This window comes from Gossypium hirsutum, chromosome D02 (assembly GCF_007990345.1).
Source record: "Gossypium hirsutum isolate 1008001.06 chromosome D02, Gossypium_hirsutum_v2.1, whole genome shotgun sequence".
Classification (NCBI taxonomy): domain Eukaryota; kingdom Viridiplantae; phylum Streptophyta; class Magnoliopsida; order Malvales; family Malvaceae; genus Gossypium; species Gossypium hirsutum.
Window position 1 is genome coordinate 9043774 of NC_053438.1, and position 20499 is coordinate 9064272.

A 20499-nucleotide genomic window follows, 5' to 3' on the forward strand; every position below is an offset into this window, starting at 1 on the left:
CAACCACATCTTTGTATAAAAATAAAAATTGCAGCAAACAAATAAGGTTATTATAAGGAGGGTTGATTGTATAAAATTACTAAATATTAAATAAAAATATTTTTAAAAATAAAAAAGATATAAGCAGACTCAAACAAACTTCAATTAGTCATTTACAAAAATGAGCGGGATTGAGAAAAATTGAGGTCCATATCTTGAGTTGAACTAGACTTGAGCAAATATTATAGATAAACCAGGGCGAAATCATATAATTTAGTTTAGAGATGTTAGGTTGAGTTAGCCCTTTCATTTTTATCTTATTAATTTTTTTGCAAGATGGATACTTATCATTAATAGGAATCATAATGAATGAATATATAGGTATAACACATAGTTCAAACGATAAATAGAACACTATAAATTGTTGCACAAATGTCTCAACATTCAAAGAATTCAGAACCAACCAGAGATGTATCATCTCGATGACAAACACCGGTCAACCAAGAAACCATTGCCATAAGCCTAAAAGACCCACCCCATTAATGATGAATGAAAAGCTAAATCTTAAATGGCCTATGCTCTTCCTTGGCATGTTGGAATTCAATTTTATGAACACTATCACAATATTTTATCTCGACGAAGATCTCCAAGAACGATACCGAATAAATTTGAAATAAAACTAAAACAGAAACTATCACTAATGCTTTTAAAGAAAATAAGGTGGATAAAAAACACTACAAAATTTAAAATTAAAACTGCTACTGCCTTAAAAAAAATAAAATGGACTAATATTTATGTACAAAATTTCATACGATGATATTCTATGAAACTAAGTTAAACAAAATTTCATACGATGATATTCTATGAAACTAAGTTACCATAAAAACTATCACTAAAGTGTTGGAAACAAAATTGGAAAGAAAAAGCCAAAAGAAAGAGGTGAGACAAAATATTTTTTTATTTTAAGAAAAACCTTTTTTATTTCACATTTTCCTTTTCTATATATATTTCCTTTTTAATAAGGGATTTGAATTTTTTATTTAAATTAATTTCTAAATTTAACAGTTATTTCTAAATTCAGTCTAAATTTTCTTTTTTAACAAATTAGTTAGATATTTCCTTAAAAAAAGTTAAGACAGAAAATTTAAGGCTGAGAATAATTCAAAAAGTCCATTCCTTTCAATTATCAAACGTTAAAAGAGTGCAAGTAAAATTATTCGATAGAAGGAAAGGAAAACCCTAAACACTCCTGTTGTTGTTGACTTGACCCTAATTAATTTATAGAGCGAACAGAAAAGGATGGCTTGAGCTTTGACCACAGATTATCCACCTTGTCTGTCTGGAGCAGGAGGAGAATAGCTAACCGAGAAAAAAAAATTTAATCGTTAATTATACACTGTAAGAAGTGGGTCTTTTTGGCTCTCAGTTTTTAGTCTGAGCGATACCTAATTTAACCATTTTATTTTGGCCAAATTTGCAGTCACTAGCAATGGCTACTGCCAATCTTCAGTTTCTCCAAAATCCATTCCCAAGACCCACTTTTTCTTCTAAATATTTAGTGATGAGAGCTCCGAAAATGGTGTTCAAGTGTGGTTGTAGCAGTAGCAGCAGTGTTGGGGGGGATGCTTTCTCCCTCACTTCTTCCAGCAAGTGTGATGTTGATTATTTGGGTGAAAGCACCAAAGGCGATTTAAACATCAATCTGAAACATCTTGAGAATTTCGGTATTCTTTTTTGCGTATTTACCTCACATTTGATTGCTCTTTTCTCTTTCGTCTGTTAACTTTGAATGTATGTATACCGTTGTACCACTCAGCATGAATATTGGATGGTCTCTTTCAAAATCTTTTATTTCTCTACTTTAAACAGTGTTGATAATTATAATTTATACTGTATCTTGCTGGGTTTGCCTTTTTTATCAACTTATTTATGTTCATGACATTCCCTTGTAGGGCTTGATGGCCAGGCCACTTTAGAAGGTCCAATTGAACAGGTAGCTAGGTTGGAGGCTGAGGAAGCTGGGAGTTTACTCAGAGACTTGGGTATCCCGGTGCTGCAAATCCATCCTTTTCTTTTAATTTCATACCTTTACATAGAGTTTCTAATATTCTTACTTAAGCTAACTGCATGTGACACTTTATGGTAATTAATTTATTTTCTAAGGTGGCTGCATTTCTTATTTAGCTGGTAGAAATCAGTTTAGTTTACTGCATAAGTCAGTAATGCTGTTTTTTGTTTTCTGTCAATCTCATCTGTGTCAATTTTTTTATCTGTAGAGTCCTTCAGCGGCAAGGCTCTCTCCTCGTGGTATGTTTTGCACCCGGACGCTGAATCTTAGGTCAATAAGTGCAATAGGATATGACATGGACTACACTTTGATACATTATAATGTGATGGTGAATATCAGTTGAAATTCTTTATTAATGGAAATACTCTATTTTTTTATATTGCTTATAGCAACCTAAATTGATTCATCTCTCTTTGTGGTTACTTTAGATTGTATGATGTGGATTAATTCCTTTGCAGGCTTGGGAAGGGCGGGCTTATGATTACTGCATGGAGAATTTAAAGAGTATGGGTTTTCCTGTTGAGGGACTTGCCTTTGACCCTGATTTGGTAATGTCTTCATTTCCGAGTATACTCATGACTTCTTATTGAATTGCTTTCTCATAATTTCATGGCCCTAAACATGCTTTTCTTCTTTTGGTTTTCTGCAGGTAATTAGGGGTCTTGTTATTGACAAAGAGAAAGGTAATTTGGTTAAGGCTGACCGGTTTGGCTATGTTAAAAGGGCCATGCATGGCACTAAAATGCTATCTACTCGAGCTGTTAGGTATGTATTGAGCTGTGTAACTTTAGTTATTAGTAACAATTATGTTGGATGTGTGTGTGATGTGTGGCTACAATCTCAATTGGACAAACCATCTTGTAGTGAAATATGATTTAGATCGATAGTTCTAGATCAATGATATCATTGCCATTTTTTCATATAGTAGCCTGTATGTGCATTACATTTTCTATTCTGATAGTTGACTCCCTTGTCAATCTATTTGATTTCTGAGTTGTCTCTGCTTGGTATTTCATATTCTGTTACATTATTTGCGGCATATTTTCTATAGTGGCGCTTAACTTTCTATGCATGGAAGCGAGATGTATGGGAGAGAACTGGTGGATCTGCGGAAGGAGAGTCAATGGGAGTTCCTTAATACGTTATTTTCTGTTTCAGAAGCTGTTGCATACATGCAGGTAGTTTCTTCCCGTTTAAACTACAAAACAAACAATTATCTAGTTTTCCTTAGAAACTGTTTTTAGGGCACTTGCACTTTGTAGTGAAATTTAATGACCAAGTTCCTTTCCTTTCTTCTTGATGTAATTAACAATAATGACATACCTCTGCAATTTTATGACCTTCTTCACGTTCACTTAATAAATTTCTATCCTATGTGTCTTTATTGCCACTTGCATGGTGCTTGTAAGATCTCATAATCTCCAGATTCAAAAATCTTTAATTTCCACATTACTTTGCCTTTGTTCTGACTTCCATTATTGCTAATAATTTGCTCAACTAGGCAGGAATGGTGTAAATATTTTGAGCGTTATTATTCTTATATAAAATCGTAGTCTTCTAATTCTTTGTTGAGATAATTTTGTTATTAATACCATATGGTTTTACTTCCAGATGGTGGACAGATTGGATGATGGAGTCATTCCAGCAGATCTTGGTCCACTGGACTATAAAGGACTTTACAAGGTAAATTATTACTGCAAATGTAGTATTTAATCAACCTCTCAGATGAATATGTGCTTATATTGCAACTCTTTGCTTGGTTTTAAGGCTGTTGGAAAGGCTTTATTCAGGGCACATGTAGAAGGTCAACTTAAGGTAAACATAAACAGTAAATTTTGACGATTAAGAGTTGTAATCCATGAGTTCGTACTGACGGGTCACAGTATGCAGAGTGAGATAATGTCCAAACCTGAATTATTTGTGGAGCCTGATCCAGAGCTACCTTTAGCACTTTTGGATCAAAAGGAGGTATTCTTTTGCAGTTTTACCTTCTCATCTAGTTTAACATGTTAGTTTATTATATTCTTTCTATTTATGTGTACATTTCATGCATCAGGCAGGTAAAAAGTTGCTGCTTATTACAAACTCAGATTACCATTACACAGACAAAATGATGCAGCATTCTTTTAACAGATTCTTGCCCAATGACATGGGTTGGCGAGATCTTTTTGACATGGTAAGTATCAGTACATGCTCAGCGACCTTTCCCTTCTGCCAATGAGCACAACTTTTAGCGGATATTCTTTCTTTTTATTAGACCGTCTTTAAAAATAGACATTGATAATGTCAGCAAACAAGTTCTTGGTGAGAAGAAAACCAAGTAACCAATCAATGAAACAAATTGACATATAGCTAGAGAAATCCAAAACAAGATTTCGGCTAATGCATTCTGGGATGACTTTTACTTGGACCTAACGGTTGGGTCTGTCTTACCGTTGAGTATGGTCCAGTTGGCTTCCTTTTGGTCTCTGTTTTTAGTAGAATACTGACTTTAAATTTGTTTCTTCAAATCAAATTAAGAAAACTGATAATTTGTGATCTCACAACCTGGAAATTATCAAATGATACTCTGTGATATTAGAAAACAATAGCTTCAGTACAGTCTTCTCCTTGCACAACTTTTTGCAATTGTTTTTCTCATGAGTATTAAATTGCTCTAACAGAAGGAAATGTGAATGTTTGATTTAATGGCATTCAAACATGTTGACGCATTTGTGTTTTCCTGCTGTTCTGTATGTCTGTAGGTGATAGTCTCAGCAAGGAAGCCAGAGTTCTTCCAAATGTCACACCCATTATATGAGGTTGTGACTGGTGAGGGCTTAATGCGTCCATGCTTCAAGACTCATACAGGTGATCTATGTTTGTACCTTATGTTTTGATCTTATTTCTTCTTTATAATATAACATTTTATGTGGACGAAACCATGAGAGTGAAAGAGAAACCATTTACTAATCTGTTTTGATCCAGTTTCTTGGTTGTCATTGATGCCAGCATATGGGCCAAATTTTGGGGTTGAGAGAGATAATACCATTGAGTGGGTATATTATTGGGTATTTGAAAGCTATATAATGGCTGCAGCATTTTCCATAGCTAAAACTTCAGCCAAATAATTCTTCATATTGTTCTAAATATCTTCTCAACCAAAAGTTGAGGATGCTGAGAAATTACTCCCTGTTGACATATGAACTTTTTAGCTTTTGATGACAGTGCACTTTTGGCACTCTGAGCCAATGATTTAATTGTTGAATATATTTGTCTTGTCTTGCAGTTTGTGCCAAAAAGAAGAAATCATAGGTTGCTCATGATTTGCAGTTCTTACTTATTCATCTTTTGTTTCGTCTGCAGGAGGTTTGTACTCGGGGGGAAGTGCTCAGATGGTTGAGAATTCCCTAAATATCCATGGAGATGAGATTCTTTATGTTGGCGACCATATTTACACTGATGTAAGTCAATCCAAAGTCCATTTACGATGGCGAACGGCATTGATTTGTCGAGAATTGGAGGAAGAGGTATGAATATGTTCTTTTATTATGTTTACTATTTCTAGATGGAAGCTGAATTTTGTGTTTCAAAAGTTCAGTTCTATTTTGTGCCAATATTTTATTGTAATGACTTTCTCACTCTCTAGTCTATTGAGGATGAATTTAATCAGAACTATAAAGTGAAGTGAAAGGGACACCATTTAACTTGCAGTATTAATTACTGGACTTGTGAACTGTTAAACGAAAATAAGGTTCATTTGAGATCGCTGAATTTCGACTATGGACAAAATTAAGTGGCAATGCATTCTTCTAAATCCTGACTGCTGAGTGCTGAAAATGGTCTTTATTTTGTGAAACAACAGTATAAGGCTTTAATACATAGTCGTGGTCCTCGTGCAACTGTGGTAGAGCTTATAAACCAAAAGGAGGTTGTAGGGGATCTCTTTAACCAACTACGGTTGGCTCTGCAACGCCGAACCAAAGGACGCCCAGCTCAGGTGACTTGATCCTATTAAATGATGCCCCTTGTAATCCCTTGGATTTTAGATCCCTGCTTAATGCTACAGTGCGATTTCTGTTTTGTATAATTTACTGCTGTCTCATCCCTGTAAAAGGATGTTCTAAAATTTTGTAAATCATGCAAATTTATACCTGTTATCTTATTATCATTGATCTTCTGAAACGGCAAGCAGCATTCACACTCTCTCAGACTTCTTGCAGTATAATTTCTTTTCTTTTTTTCTGAAATCATGCTCATATTTATTCTCAAAATTTGCAACTAAATGGTTGGATCATAAAAAGCATATATTCATGGAAAAGGTGTTTATTGCAATGGTGAAATAACAAAATTCTTGAATCCTTCTCCATGGTTTTAGACACTTGCTGCAACTAACATGGATGACCGAGAACTGACAGAGCATGCAGAAGCTGCTTATTGTTATGCAAAGGCTTGATGAGAAGATTGCTCCATTGCTAGAAGCAGATGGAGAGCTGTTTAATAAAAGGTAAAAACGAGGACAGAGAACTTCATCTTTTTAGATTATTAGATTCAGATTATTTCAATATATCAAAATGAGGTAATGTTGAATATATGAATGCTCATATCCAGGGAGCCAACTGGTTAAAAGACTGTGATTAGTTGATCATACATGTTTCCTTGTTTTGGGGATGCATACAATATTTGTATATATTGGACACCATAGAAACAGGTAATTGAGATAGGACAAAATGTTTTGGTTTAGGTGGGGCTTTCTTTCACGTGCGGGTCTGTGGGACAAAAGCCACTTGATGCGTCAAATAGAGAAGTAAGTAGTCATGGCTGCCTGTCCTAATATACATTTTTCCGAAATAGAAAGTTGAAAAGTGATTGATTCGACAGAGTTATATATTAACGTATCTATAATTTGCAGGTATGCTGATATATATACATCTAGAGTGTCGAATTTTCTGAATTATACTCCTTTCATGTATTTCCGATCACAAGAGCAGGTAAGTGTTGGATGAAGTGGTAAATATATAATATAGATGTGGAGGATGGAATTCGTGGAACTGACATTGAAATGGTGGTGTTTCTGTTTGTGTTTGCAGACACTTGCTCACGATACATATTCACATTACTGTTCAGAACATAATGGGAGTTCGACAAACTAGTGAAGTTCGGAGTCATCTTGATGGTGATGATGATGAAGCTTTAGAAGATAATTTGTGTATTTTTATATAAATAAATGTACTAATATACCTGGAGTAAACAACCAATGGATGAGCTGAGCTGAGCAAGCAGTTTAGATTGTTGTGCGTGTGTTAGCTTAGCTGTTTATGGTGGATCATTCATGCTGAGAGTGGAATGTCAAAATGTAGAAGAATAAGCACTTTTAACACATTTTTTTCCCCCTAAACATGATTTAAGCTTTGTTATATATAGGCCTGGTCAGTCCAAGCATGGGTTAATATGATCCTAAAACCTTGCAAGTCGTATTTGATATTAACAATGCGCTGCCACGTAACACTGATGTCTTATTTTCTAAAGTGCATGTATACTACTACAATCCAGGTAGGTTAGGGGGTACCACCATTTTCATTTTAGTTGCAAACCCAAGTCAATTCACACGGTCAAACGTATATAGTCCTAATGTACTTTGATGAATTCTATTATTCTTACATTTTGAAATGAGTTTTTTCAGTATTATCCTTTAAAACAATGGCATGTTTTTTTCTTTTAAATTAGGTGAATCAGGTCATGACGTGGAGTGCACATGATGGCATTTTTTGTTGCTATATATTTTCATCAAAGAAAAAAAATTGAAAAATCAATAGGAAATTAAAAGGAGAAAAATATTTGGTAGGGTTAAGAGTGATGATAAATTTGTAACTCTGTTGTACCTTAAAAGGAAAACTTAATAATTGGAAAAAAAAACTTTCATGCTCTTTGTAAACTAAATCCAGAATCTCATTTTAAACCCTAAACCTTCATTTGACACCAATTTGAAAACCCTACCCCCAAATTGGAATCTTGCAAATTTGATTCATATTAAAGAAATTTGTTGCAGATTCAATTCAAGTAATAATTTTGTACCGTTACTAATAAACATTGAAATGCTCTATTCCGATGGTAATTCGAAACAACAATGTTTATATGAGTTAACAATAAATTGAATTTGCAATAAATTGTTGTAATTAAAGTGTAAATTAATTGGGTACCGTTAGTACCTATAAACATCAAATTGTTCAAATTTTTTGAAGAGTTTATACCCCAAGTTTGATCATGATTTAGCTGTAATTAAGGAGTCAAAACAATTGATGGATTCTTTATATGCTCATGAAGCAAGGATCAATAGTTTAGCCAACAGTAAACTTGACACTAATTTAGAAAATAATACCTAAATTTATCGCTATTTCCATATTTCCATACTTTTATATAAAATGCTTAAAAAAAACATGCAAACATATTAAGTTCAAAATTTTACCATTTCAGAACTTTTATATTATCACTAATTTCCAATGTTTATGCATTTAGTATTTTAATTAATTTTTTTTAAGAATGCATTTAATTAATGTAATTTTTTAATTTATTATTTGAACATTATTAAAATATATTGACTTATTTAACCATCTAAATATAACATGAAAAAAATTCAAATCATAATTAAAGCATATATATTATATTAAAAAAGTGACATTTTAAATTAATACTTTTTTAATACTATTAAAAAATTCAAATCGTAAATAATATACATTTCAACTCCTCTCTGCTCCCAAGAGTGCTTTGCTAAGAAGTCCTAGAGATAGCAGTAAATGCTGCGGCTTGGGATGGAAGCAAGCGGTGGCGACGACCGAGAGAGGAGGGATGAGATCTCTCCTCTTGCCGAAGAACTAGTTCAGTTATCAGTCAAAGGCTCGATGGTGGTACCAAGTTCCAAACCTACATTGATATGTACGATTTGGACAGAAAAGCAGTATAACCCAGACAGTTTTAGGGCTCATATGAAAGATATATGGAAGATAAGGAAAAAGTTTGAGATCCAGGTGGTGGGACAAAATTTATTTTTAATAATTTTTGAGTTGGAAGAAGATCTGGAATTAATTTTGGAGGCGAGACCTTGGCTCTTTCGTAAAAGTTTATTTTTATCTGACAAACTATGCCAAGCGGTGGCGAGGGACCAGATCAAGCTTACTTCATCCCCGTTTTGGATAAAAATTGAATCGTGCTTCCCAGAGTTCGACAAGAAAGATCTATTGCATGCTATTGGTGGAACGTTTGGTGGGGTTCTCAGATCTGAAATTAGTGAAAAATTTTGTCGACTCAGAATTAATTTGGATGTTCAGAAACCACTTAGAAGAGGTATTTTTGTCTCTACTGATTATGTTAGTAAAGTATGGATCCTTTTAAGTATGAAAACTTGCCAATGTTCTGTTTGGGATGTGGAAGAATGGGGCATGGGAAGAGTAGTTGCATCCAGATACCACTTGCAAGGAAAAATAAAATTAGTGAAAATCCTCCTTATTCGGTGGCCTTAAAAGCAGAATCAAGATTAGTGGAAAAGAAAGTATGAAATTTAATAGTTTGATGAATCATAAGGGGTTGCAAAGTTCTTATACTAGAGGGGAAAGAATGATGTCCAATAATATAAAACGTGCTGAGGAAGGATACACTGAGTTGGGGGGTTTACAGGAATGTTTAAGATTAAAGGCAGGGGGAGATGCTAAAAGAACAAGATAGTACTTCGGGGTTAGGGGAAGCTGAGAAGGTGTGGGAAAGTACCAGTAAAAAGAGTCAAAATCCTTATCAAGAGAAGAAGGTAAATTGGACAAGAACACAATCTGGCGCATCAACAACAAAATCTGAAAATTACACGAGGAAGACGAAATCCCCAGATGTAGATTTTAAAAGCTATTTTAATGATAGTGTAGACAGAGATGGAATTAAAAGGCTGAAACAAGATATTTCAGAGGATTATGATAAAGGCCCTTCAGTGATGATGACAAACAACGTTGAGCAACTTGAGGTGCAAGACTTACTGAGATCGGCGGCTGCCAATAGGCAAGCCGACCGGACACAATGAAAATCGTAAGCTGGAATGTTCGTGGATTGGGGAGTCCACAAGCTGGAAGAAGGCTGCGTTATTTCCTAAAGCAGCAGAATCCCCAAGTGGTCTTTTTAATGGAGACCAAAGTTGCTAAACAAAAGATGGAAAGAGTTAGACGAAGTTGCGATTTTACTAATGGAATTGATATTGAAGCTGAAGGCTCAAAAGGAGGATTATGCTTAGCATGGAAAGGAGACATGAAAGTTAGTTTACGAAGTTTTTCTAAAAATCATATTGATGTTTTGGTTAAAGAGGAGCAGGTTAAAGAAGAGTGGAGATTCACAAGGTTTTATGGCTCTCCATATGTCCACAACAAGAGTGATTCATGGTATCTATTGATGAATCTGAGGCAAGATAAGAATTATCCATGGTTGGTAAGTGGTGACTTTAATGAGATCATGTATTCTTTTAAGAAAAGTAGGGGCGACCTAAGGGATGAGAGTAGAATGCATGCATTTCAAGATGACTTGAAAACTGTCAGTTAGAAGACCTGGGGTATTCGGGAGTATGGTTTATATGGGAAAGAAGAAATTTACCAGAGACAAACATTAGAGAAAGACTTGATAGGGGGTGATAAACGATAAATAGAGGCTCCTTGTTTCCGGAAAGTGGCATTAACCATCTCTCTCACACAATGTTCGATCATTGTCCAATTCTAATTAATACAGATGGCGATAGCATTTATAAGGGCAATTCAAAGTTTAAATTTGAGGCGTGGTGGTTGATGGAAGAGACGTGCGAAATAGCAATCAGAGAATCTTGGGAGTCAGGAACAGGTACATTTGACGAGAAACTTGGAAATCTGCAAGCAGATTTATAAGTTTGGGCGAGAACAATTAAGAAAGGAAGAGAAGGACTAAAGAAAAGGTTAACGAAGCAGCTTGATATGTTAATGGGAGAAGAAAAGAATGAAACACGTTGGCAGAAATCATTGACACCAAGATCCACTTGAATGTGGAAATTGATAAAGACAAAATCTATTGGGAACAAAGGGCAATGGCGAATTGGCTTGAAGTAGAGGACAAGAACTCAACCTTTTTTCACAGGTTTGCTACATATCGAAGACGTATAAACTCAATATCAAGGTTGGAGAAAATTGAGGGAGGAGAAGCTAATGAAGAGAGTGAGATCCATGAAGTAGCTTCCACCTATTTTCAGGAGCTCTTTACGACAAAAGGAGATGGGGATTGTTCATATCTTTTATCGGGAATAAAGGAAAATATTTTGACAGATACAAATAAAGAGCTAATGTCAACTTTTACAGCAGATGATTTGTATGCGGCATTGAAGGGTATAAGACCTACAAAAGCTCCAAGACATGACGGTTTCCCAGCTATTTTCTTTCATAAATTTTGGCATATTGTAGGTAAGGAAACAACAAATTTTTGCTTGGATATCTTAAATAATGGTGTAAGTTTTGGTTCTTTTAATCATACAGATATTGTGTTGATTCCTAAAATCCCAAATCCCACTAGCATTGTTAACTTTAGACCCATTAGTTTATGTTCAGTAACTTACAAAATGGTCGCAAAAATAATTGCAAACCGATTTCAAGCAGTTATTGGAAGATGTATTGATGCGACTCAAAGTGAGTTCGTTCCGAGAAGGTTAATAACTGACAACGTGCTACTAGCTTATGAGATCTTGCATACATTTTGACAGAAGCGCACAAGGAAAAAAGGATATATGGCAGTAGAGATTGATATGAGCAAAGCCTATGATAGGGTTAAGTGGGGATATTTGAAGGAAGTAATGCTACGAATGAGTTTCACATCAGAGTGGGTTAGGCTGGTTGTGAATTGTGTTTCCACGACATCCTATGCAGTTAATATAAATGGAAGTGGAAGAATTTTTTCACCGTTTAGAGGCTTGCGTCAAGGGGACCCTTTGAGCCCTTTCCTATTTCTGATATGTAGTGAGGGATTATCATCTTTGATGGGAATGGCTTCAGCAGTGGGAATGCTAAAAGGTGCATAAGCTAGTAGAAGAGGACTAGAAATTTCACACTTGCTTTTTGCAGATGATTGTATTTTGTTCGGGGAAGCATCAGATAGGGGTGCTAGGGTTCTAAAGGATATTTTGAAGGAATATGGAAAGTCTTCTGGGCAATGTGTTAATTTCAATAAGTCCAAAATATTTTTTAGCACGAATACAGCTGAAGAGAAGAAGGAAGAAGCGTCGGCAAAGCTGGGGGTTAGGATCTCAACAAACTTAGAACGTTAATTGGGGCTTCCAAACATGGTTGGTCAACGTAAGAAGGAATATTTTAAGCATTTAAAAGATAAGATCTTAACTAGGATTGATGGGTGGAGTACTAGATTGTTATCCCAATGAGGTAAAGAAGTCTTTATTAAATCGGTGTTACAGGTCATTCCAACCTATGCTATGTCGTGTTTCTTACTACCAAAGACTCGTTGTGGGGAATTTGAAAACATATTTGCTAAATTTTGGTGTCAGAAATCGCATAGTAGAAGAGGTATCCATTGGTGTCAGTGGAAGTATTTATGCCGTCCTAAAGATGAGGGTGGATTGGGTTTTAGGAATATGGCTCAGTTTAATATCTCCCTTCTAGCTAAACAGGGGTAGCGTATTTTGAATAATCCAAATTCTTTAGTAGCACAAGTATTAAAAGCAAAGTATTTCCCAAAAGTAGATTTTTTAAATTCACAGTTGGGGAATAACGTTTTGTATACATGGAAAAGTACTTGGGATACTAAGGGTGTTTTAGCTGAGGGATTATGTTGGAGGGTGGGTAAAGGTATGAATATTTTGATCAGTCGTGATTATTGGATTCCAGTTTTACCGCGTGATAGATTACCAGTTTTAACTACGAATTTGAATGATAGTAAAGTTGCGGAATTAATTGATTCAAGCAATAGAACATGGAAACATGAGTTGATAGCGTATACCCTTTCGGAGGATGTAGCAGAGATGATTCTCTGTATCCCGCTGGCTGAAAGACCACACGAAGATTCCCAAGTCTAGAATGCTGAAGCGTCGGGTGAGTACACAACACGTAGCGCCTATAAACTATTACAAAGTACTGCAAATGATCCTAGAGCTTATGCTTTACAAGCCGACTATAAGGACTTTTACAGGAAACTATGGCTACTTGATCTTCCTTCAAAAATAAAAATTACAGTTTGGAAGATCTCATGGAATTTCCTAGCTACTCGTGTTAATATGCTACTTAGAAGACTAACGAATACATCAATGTGTCCTCGTTGTGGCTCAGGAACTGAATCTATGGAACATCTTTTTCGTGAATGCCCTGTTACAGTATCAGTGTGGAGAGAGTTATCATTTCATAAGTATGTGCAGGAAAATCAGATGGGGTTTCTACAGTGGCTAACCTGGGTTTTTGTACATAGCTCGACATCCTAGCGTCGGATCTTCTGTGTTGCAATATGGGCCATCTGGGGAGATAGAAATAATAGACTGCATAATAGAAATAATAGACTGCATAACAAAGGGAGTAAATCTGGAAAAGAAATAGGGAGATTTGTTAATAGCTACATATCAGAGCTTGAAGCGGTTGGTAAAAATTATCGACAAACTCCCATAACTGTTAAAAAATGGGAAAAACTAGTGGATAGGGTTGTCAAAATCAATTTCGATGCAGCATATGAAGTAGGACAAAAAAAGCGATTATTGGAGTTGTGGCCAGAGACAAAGAGGGTTCAGTTCTCTTATCTTGCTCGGAGGTTCATCAAAGGGTTTCCTCAGCCTTTGGAGCGGAAGCAATCGCGTGTCAGAAAGCTCTCCAGATCAACGTTCACATGCAGTGGGAAAGAGTTATTATTGAAGGAGATTCTTTATCAATAATAAAGAAATACAAAACAAAAAGCCCAGATAAATCATTGGTTAGTGCGTATATTCATGATATCCATCAGCTCTTGGTATATTTTAAGGAATGTAAGTTCGAGCATATCCCAAGATCAAGAAACAATCTCGCGCATACCTTAGCAACTGAAGCGTTTAAGAGCAATAGAGGAGATTACCTGGTCGGACGAGTCCCTGGAGTTGCAGAATTTCAAGCAGAAAATGAAAGGGTGAGAGAACCAGATTGAAGTAGGAAAAGGGTGAAATGGAGGGAAGGAATCGGAGAAGGGCAGATATCTAACAGTGTGTTTGGTTCGCTGTAATAGGTATACCATTACTCCCCGATTACGCGCCTATTACATTACCGACCTATTCCGGCGTTTGGTTCGCTGTTTTCTCATTCCGCGCCGAATCAGTTACTCCCCCATTACATTGACTGCGGGTAATAGGCATTACGCTCCCTCAGCGCCGATTACCCATTCCGCGTCTTTCCCTTTTTTCTCTTCCGTTTTCTGCCCTCGTCCTCAACGCTCCGATTCTCCCACGCTTCCTTGCACAGGTAATTTCTTTTCCTTCATCCTCTTCTGACGTTTCTCAATTTTTTCCTTTCCAGATTTCTACTTCTTCTTCTGGTACGGTACGCTTCTTTTCTTCTCACATTTCTTTTCTTTTCTCCATTTTCTTTTCTCCATATTTCTGCTTCTTCTTCCAAAATTTTCCCTGTTTTTCTTTTCTTTTCTTTTCTGTAGAATCGATTTTGATTTTGATTTTATTTATCTTTGTCGAATTTCGAAACACTTCTAATCGGGAATATCATATAAGTTGGATGCTTTTCATTCGTGTCTAGACACTCATCGTCTTCTCTGAGAATCGATTTCATTTGTCAGGTAAAATTCCCATATTTTGCCTATTATTTTTTCCCCTTTATTTGCATTCTTGCCTGTTGATTTCTCTGAATCTAGCTATAGGTGATTAAATATATGATCACCAAAGTAGTGGCATCCATCTAAAGTAGTTTTCTACCTTCTTGGGCTAAGTTCAGTTAAGTCTATATCATCATCCTCCCCTTGGCATATTGCATTCATTTTAGCTATAGAGTTATTTGCACAATTGGTGATTATCGTTTGACATTTCTCAATCTTCTATACTGGCCTAGTAGTCATTCTTCTCTCCTAACCTTTCTCATATGTGATCAACTGTACTGTTTTATTGCAAGCGCAGTCTCCTAACTACAATGCTACCCTGAAACAAATTTTCCCCAATATTCAGCAAATCGATTCTGAAGTATTGGCTTAGAAATTTTGGTAGGTTCTGGACTTTTGTAGTTGAATGTTCATAAATTTGCAATCACGCGTGTAGTATGCTAACGGTAACATCTCCAGTCCCTTGTTGTCTGGAGCTTGTGAGTTTGCAAATGTTGCTAGGGGAAAACAGGGTTCTAGAAGTGATCCCTAATACATGACAACCAGCAGGAAGCATGTGAGTGCTTGGTGGGATGATATTAGCAGCAGACCGTCCTAGCAGAAGGTTCTCCAGCTCTATGCTCCTCATTTCTAAGAATTGAAAATGATGCAATCTGGGGATGGGGTCTTTTTAATGATGTCTGCTTTGTTGTTTAGCAGTTTGGTTTAGTTTGGGGTCTGGTCTTTGACTGTTTTAAGAGGCCAACTAGTTATCCTGTGTTAGTTATACTTACAATAAAATGTTGGTAGGGGTAGGGGGTTACAATTATCGTTTTGTTTGCCTATGTTTGATATTATGAATAAAGATGAAGAAATCATGGAGATATCAAAGAGAACCAAGTGCACAATTGAATGTGCTTCAAAGGCAAATTTTTTCTTTTATTTTCTATGGTTTTATTACTTATTGATTTTCTTTTTGTTGGTTTAAATCTTCGAAATAATTGTCCAAAAGGTTTTGGTAGTGTTGGCATTGGCATCAATAAAAGTTTGAGCTTACTATGAGTATAATTTGAACCCAAATGTGGTAGTGTTGGCATTGGCATTATTTTAAATTGTATAAATTCATATAAGAAAATTTATTATCAAGAATTTTATGAAATTTTATATTATTATTAAATTATATGTAATAATTATTATTTTAAATTATACAAATTCATAAAATATAATTTATTAGTTATAATTATTTTAAATTTTATTAAATCATATATTTAAATTAAAATATATTTAATATTAATTATTTAAAATTTTATTTTATAGTATCATATATTATGATTTGAGTAAATTCATATAAGAATATTAATTATTAAGAATTTTATTAAATTATATATTTTAATTATATTATATTTAATAATAATTATGTTATTTTATATTTTACAGTATCATATATTATGGTTTGAGTAAATTCATATAAGAATATTAATTATTAAGAATTTTATTAAATTATATATTTTAATTAAAATATATTTAATAATAATTATGTTTAAATATGATTAAATTATTTATTATTGATATTAATAATCTTATTAAAATTTAAATAAAATAATTTACCAAAACAAATTTCTGCTAATTATTAAGAATTTTATTAAATTATATATTTTAATTAAAATATATTAAATAATAATTATGTTTAAATATGATTAAATTATTTATTTTTGATAATAAATAATCTTATTAAAATTTAAATAACAATAACAATAATCATTTATCAAAACAAATTTATGCTAAGGGTATTTTGGTCATTTTAGTTTTTTCCATTATGCTATTACATCTCTATTACATTCAACCAAACACAGTTTTACTATTACGCCTCTATTCCATTACATTCAACCAAACAGTTGATTTGCTATTACACCTCTATTCCATTATACTTCTAATCCAATACATCTCTAATCCAATATAGCGAACCAAACGTAGTGATTAAACTAAGCTCTCGGGTGATTCAAAACGTCTTGAAGAAGAAAAGAAATTGAAGAGACAAGATGTTTATCTGCTTTTGAGACTGATTGGGCAGGTGAATCGGCAGCATTAATTGTTGCAGATATTGTTTCCTTTTTTCATTTTCTAGGTGATTAGGTTTCCTTTTATTGTGTTATTGCTTTTCCTTCTGTTGGGCCTAGTCTGTTTACTAGGCTTGTTCTATTTATTTTTCTAGAACTATTTGTGTCATTATTAGTTAAAATAAAGCCCAATCTGAGATTTATTTCAAAAAAAAAATTTAAATCGTAATCAAAGCACTTGTACCATAGTTAATGCATAATATAATTTTACTTCATGTAATTAATACAAAATAATATTATTCAAAAATAGTAAGTAATAAATATAATTAATATATAAAATTATTTTGATAATTTAGATATAATGTTAATAAAAAAATTCTTAATCATCATTAAAGCTTTTGTACAAACTATAAAAATAATATATTATAAATTAAACTCTTCACTTTTGAATTTTTATCTTTTTTCTTTTCGTAATCAGGGGTGAAGCTAAAAAATTATTTTAGGGGGCCGAAATTAAATTTTATTTTTTAATAGTCTATATCTTTATACTTTTTAAAGGATTAAATCAAAATTTTATTATTTTTAGGGGGCTAAAGTGTAATTTTACCTTTACTAATTTAAATTTTTAAAATTTTTAAAGAGCCTAAATGAATAATTTTCTATTTTAGGGAGGCTCGGGCCCTGCCAGCCCCCGCCACCGTTGGTAATGTTTTGTAGATAATATTTTATTATATAAATATATTATTTATAAAATTGTATATATGAAATATAAATTTAATTTTTATATAAATAATTAGAATTTTCTATTTAAAACTCAAGTTATATAATTTTTTCCTTTTACTTTTTTGGTTTATGAAAATATAATAATTTAAATATAAAATTTATTTTATTTATTATTATATAAATAGAATTAAAATTCTTATTTATAAGTATGCTAAATTTTCTTGTAAAATAATTTATTTAACCAAATATTTTAGTATATTTAAAAATTTTATTTATAAATGTGATATATCTTATAAATAATACAAACATTTAAAATGATAAATCTAATAATATAATAAACCATAAAGATTATATTATCAATTCAAAAAAATTTCAAACTCGTGTTTTTTATATTATAGATTATATGTAACAACCCAAAATTTGTGGGCACCAGAAAAGTGTGTTATCGGGCCTCCGTCTTAGTGAAATAAGTTCGAAAATAATTATTAAAAATATTTATGAGTCTAGTAGTGTGTTTAATTAGGTTTTAATTAAGTAAATTTAGCTTAATTTAGAGTAATTAGTAAAAAGGATTAAATTGAATAAGAGTAAAAGTTTAATTATAGATTAAAGAAAAATTAGAAGGACTTAAGAGGAAATTAAACCATTTCCTATAGCTGAGGCAGTTTAACGTGGAAAATATCAAAGATTTTATTGATTAAAAAAATATATATTTATTTAATAATTAAGTATATTATATTATATTATATTATATTATATTATATTATATTATATATTATATTATATTATATTATTATATATAAAAGAAACAAATAAGTTAAAAAAAACAGAATAAAAGCAAACGAAACAGAGAAGAACAGGGGAGAAAGAAAGGAAAGAAGAAAGAAAAGGGGAAATAAGGTTTATGAAGCTTGGAGTTAATTGGTAAGCTTAATCAAGTCCTTTTCTCATAATTTTGATATTTTAGAAGTCTTAAAACAAGTTTTTGATGAAATTAAGTTGTTAGTTTGGAAGTTCTTAGGTTTCTAAACAAAGTTCATGTTGAATAAAATGATGAAATAGGGGTTTAATTGAACGAAATTCAAGTTAGAATAGATATAAGGATTGAATTGCAAAGTAAGCTATAAGTTTTGTGTTTTAGGGACTAGATTGAGGAAAATTCGGAATTAAAAAAATATGTTGAAAATTTAATAGTTAAATTTGAGTTTAAATGAAATTTGAATAGGAATAAGGTGTGAATTGGTGTTATAAATTTGGTTATTAACATTTTTCATCAAAACAGTTTTGGGAAGTAGCAATGGTCTGACTTTGAAAATTCACTAAAAATTTTATAAATTGAACTAGAGGATGAAAAAAATATGGAATTAAAGGTTATTGAGTCTAGTTTCTTATAGTAGAAACAGTGTAAGCAATTAATTGATGAATCAAGAGATATTTGAAATTTTGTAATACTGGTTCGGGGTGATTTCGAGATGCCCTGTTTTAACTTTGGAAAATCATTAAAAATTGTACAAAAATTATTATGGAGTGTAATTTATATATGTGAACTCCTTAATGAATCTAGTTTCAAAATAAATAAACAAGAACCTTATTCGAGTTCTGTACAATGAGATAATTTAGTTTTAGTAGAGAGAGGTCAGAACTGTCAAATGAAATAACAGGGGAGTATTTAACGAATAAACTGTATTAAATGGCTAAACCAAAAATTCTGGAAATTTTATGATTAGAAGATATATGAGTCTAGTTTTAAGGAAAATTTACGGATATTAATTTGGAGTTTCGTAGCTCAAGATATAAATAATTTAGTAACAATGACTCAAGTAGACAGCTTAATGGTGAAATTATATATATACATTAAAAATGGTTAAATTTGCATGTTTAGGCTCATGAATTAAATTGAATCATGTTGTATTGATGATTATAAATTATTATTTTCGTAGCCAACAAAGAACCTGAAGCATCAGCATCGAAAGGAAAGGAGAAAGTCATCGAGTACTAAAACGGGAGAATTACGGTGTTTATCACTATAATTCGAATTTTAATTATTATTGATTGCTGAATTTTTTTTATTGTTATGTATGGTAAGTAAGACTTGAGGTAAGTATGTGAAATTGATATGAATATTGAGTGAAAATGAAAGTGATGCAAATTGAATCAAATTGAATTGAATAAGTGAATTATGGAAGATGTAATTATTTGAAAAGCGTATTGATTGAAAAATGATTGGTGATTTGAATTGTGAATTGAAAGTGATATAGGATTGAGAATGTGAATTGAATACCCTATTAACTAGTCGGGCTGAGTCGGATATAGTTGGCATGCCATAGGATTGGAAGTGTTCAGGGATACTTCGACCTCGAGTCGATGAGACACTGGGTGTCACTATATTTCTTCGGATAGATTCGATGAGGTACTGGGTACCAACTTTACTTCGGCTAGGCCGATGAGACACTGGGTGTCAACTATTACTTCGAACTATCCGATGAGGCACTGGGTGCCATATTGGTGTGTTTGGTTGGATCCGTGTATCCGCCAAAGTCCGAGTTACGTTAATAGGGTGAAAAATTGAAATGTGAATTTGAGGCATTGAAACGAGAAAAATAAATTGAATTACGAATTGAAATTGGAATTGTGATAATAAGAGAAAAGTATGAAATGTATATTCATAAGTGATATAAATTTAAGTTTGAGAAAATACATTGATTTATGAATTAGTACATATGACATTAATTGTTAGGTATTTTAATATTTATGTTTTTACTATTGTTGATATAATTTGAATTATGGTAATATCACTGAGTATATCTATACTCAGCGTACGGTTGTTTCCGTGCGCAGGTTAGTAGAAGTCAAGTGTCTCGGTTCAGCATCCAGAACATTCCC

General features: G+C 33.0%; 1 protein-coding gene, 1 long non-coding RNA gene and 1 pseudogene across 4 annotated transcripts; all 3 read left to right on the top strand.

Moving 5' to 3' along the window:
- Nucleotides 1–1194: 1194 nt before the first annotated feature.
- Nucleotides 1195–7445, top strand: LOC107910515 (5'-nucleotidase domain-containing protein 4-like; annotated as a pseudogene).
- A 3663-nt stretch (nucleotides 7446–11108) lies between these two features.
- Nucleotides 11109–13097, top strand: LOC121214509 (uncharacterized). Its single transcript, XM_041088278.1, has 5 exons — nucleotides 11109–11436; nucleotides 11551–11621; nucleotides 11775–12081; nucleotides 12133–12305; nucleotides 12783–13097. Exons 1-5 carry the CDS (start codon nucleotides 11109–11111, stop codon nucleotides 13095–13097), a joined length of 1194 nt encoding a protein of 397 aa, XP_040944212.1.
- Nucleotides 13098–14224: 1127 nt separating this feature from the next.
- LOC121214500 (uncharacterized) lies at nucleotides 14225–15778 on the top strand. 3 transcript variants are annotated; one of them, XR_005910119.1, is made up of 4 exons: nucleotides 14225–14493; nucleotides 14757–14821; nucleotides 15156–15238; nucleotides 15317–15778. It is a non-coding gene; the product is annotated as an uncharacterized lncRNA (long non-coding RNA). The 3 variants fall into 3 exon arrangements; XR_005910120.1 differs by lacking the exon at nucleotides 14225–14493 and having other exon boundaries at nucleotides 14633–14821; XR_005910121.1 differs by lacking the exon at nucleotides 14225–14493 and having other exon boundaries at nucleotides 14633–14821; nucleotides 15156–15218; nucleotides 15317–15395.
- Nucleotides 15779–20499: the final 4721 nt, after the last annotated feature.

Bases quoted from the DNA above. Each gene is read 5' to 3' on its own strand.
- LOC121214509 (XM_041088278.1), top strand. From the start codon at position 11,109: ATGGCGAATTGGCTTGAAGTAGAGGACAAGAACTCAACCTTTTTTCAC. The intron at 11,437-11,550 runs GTTTCCCAGCTA...TTAATCATACAG, and splicing joins AAAAGCTCCAAGACATGACG to ATATTGTGTTGATTCCTAAA. The intron at 12,082-12,132 runs GTGCATAAGCTA...TGCTTTTTGCAG, and splicing joins AGCAGTGGGAATGCTAAAAG to ATGATTGTATTTTGTTCGGG.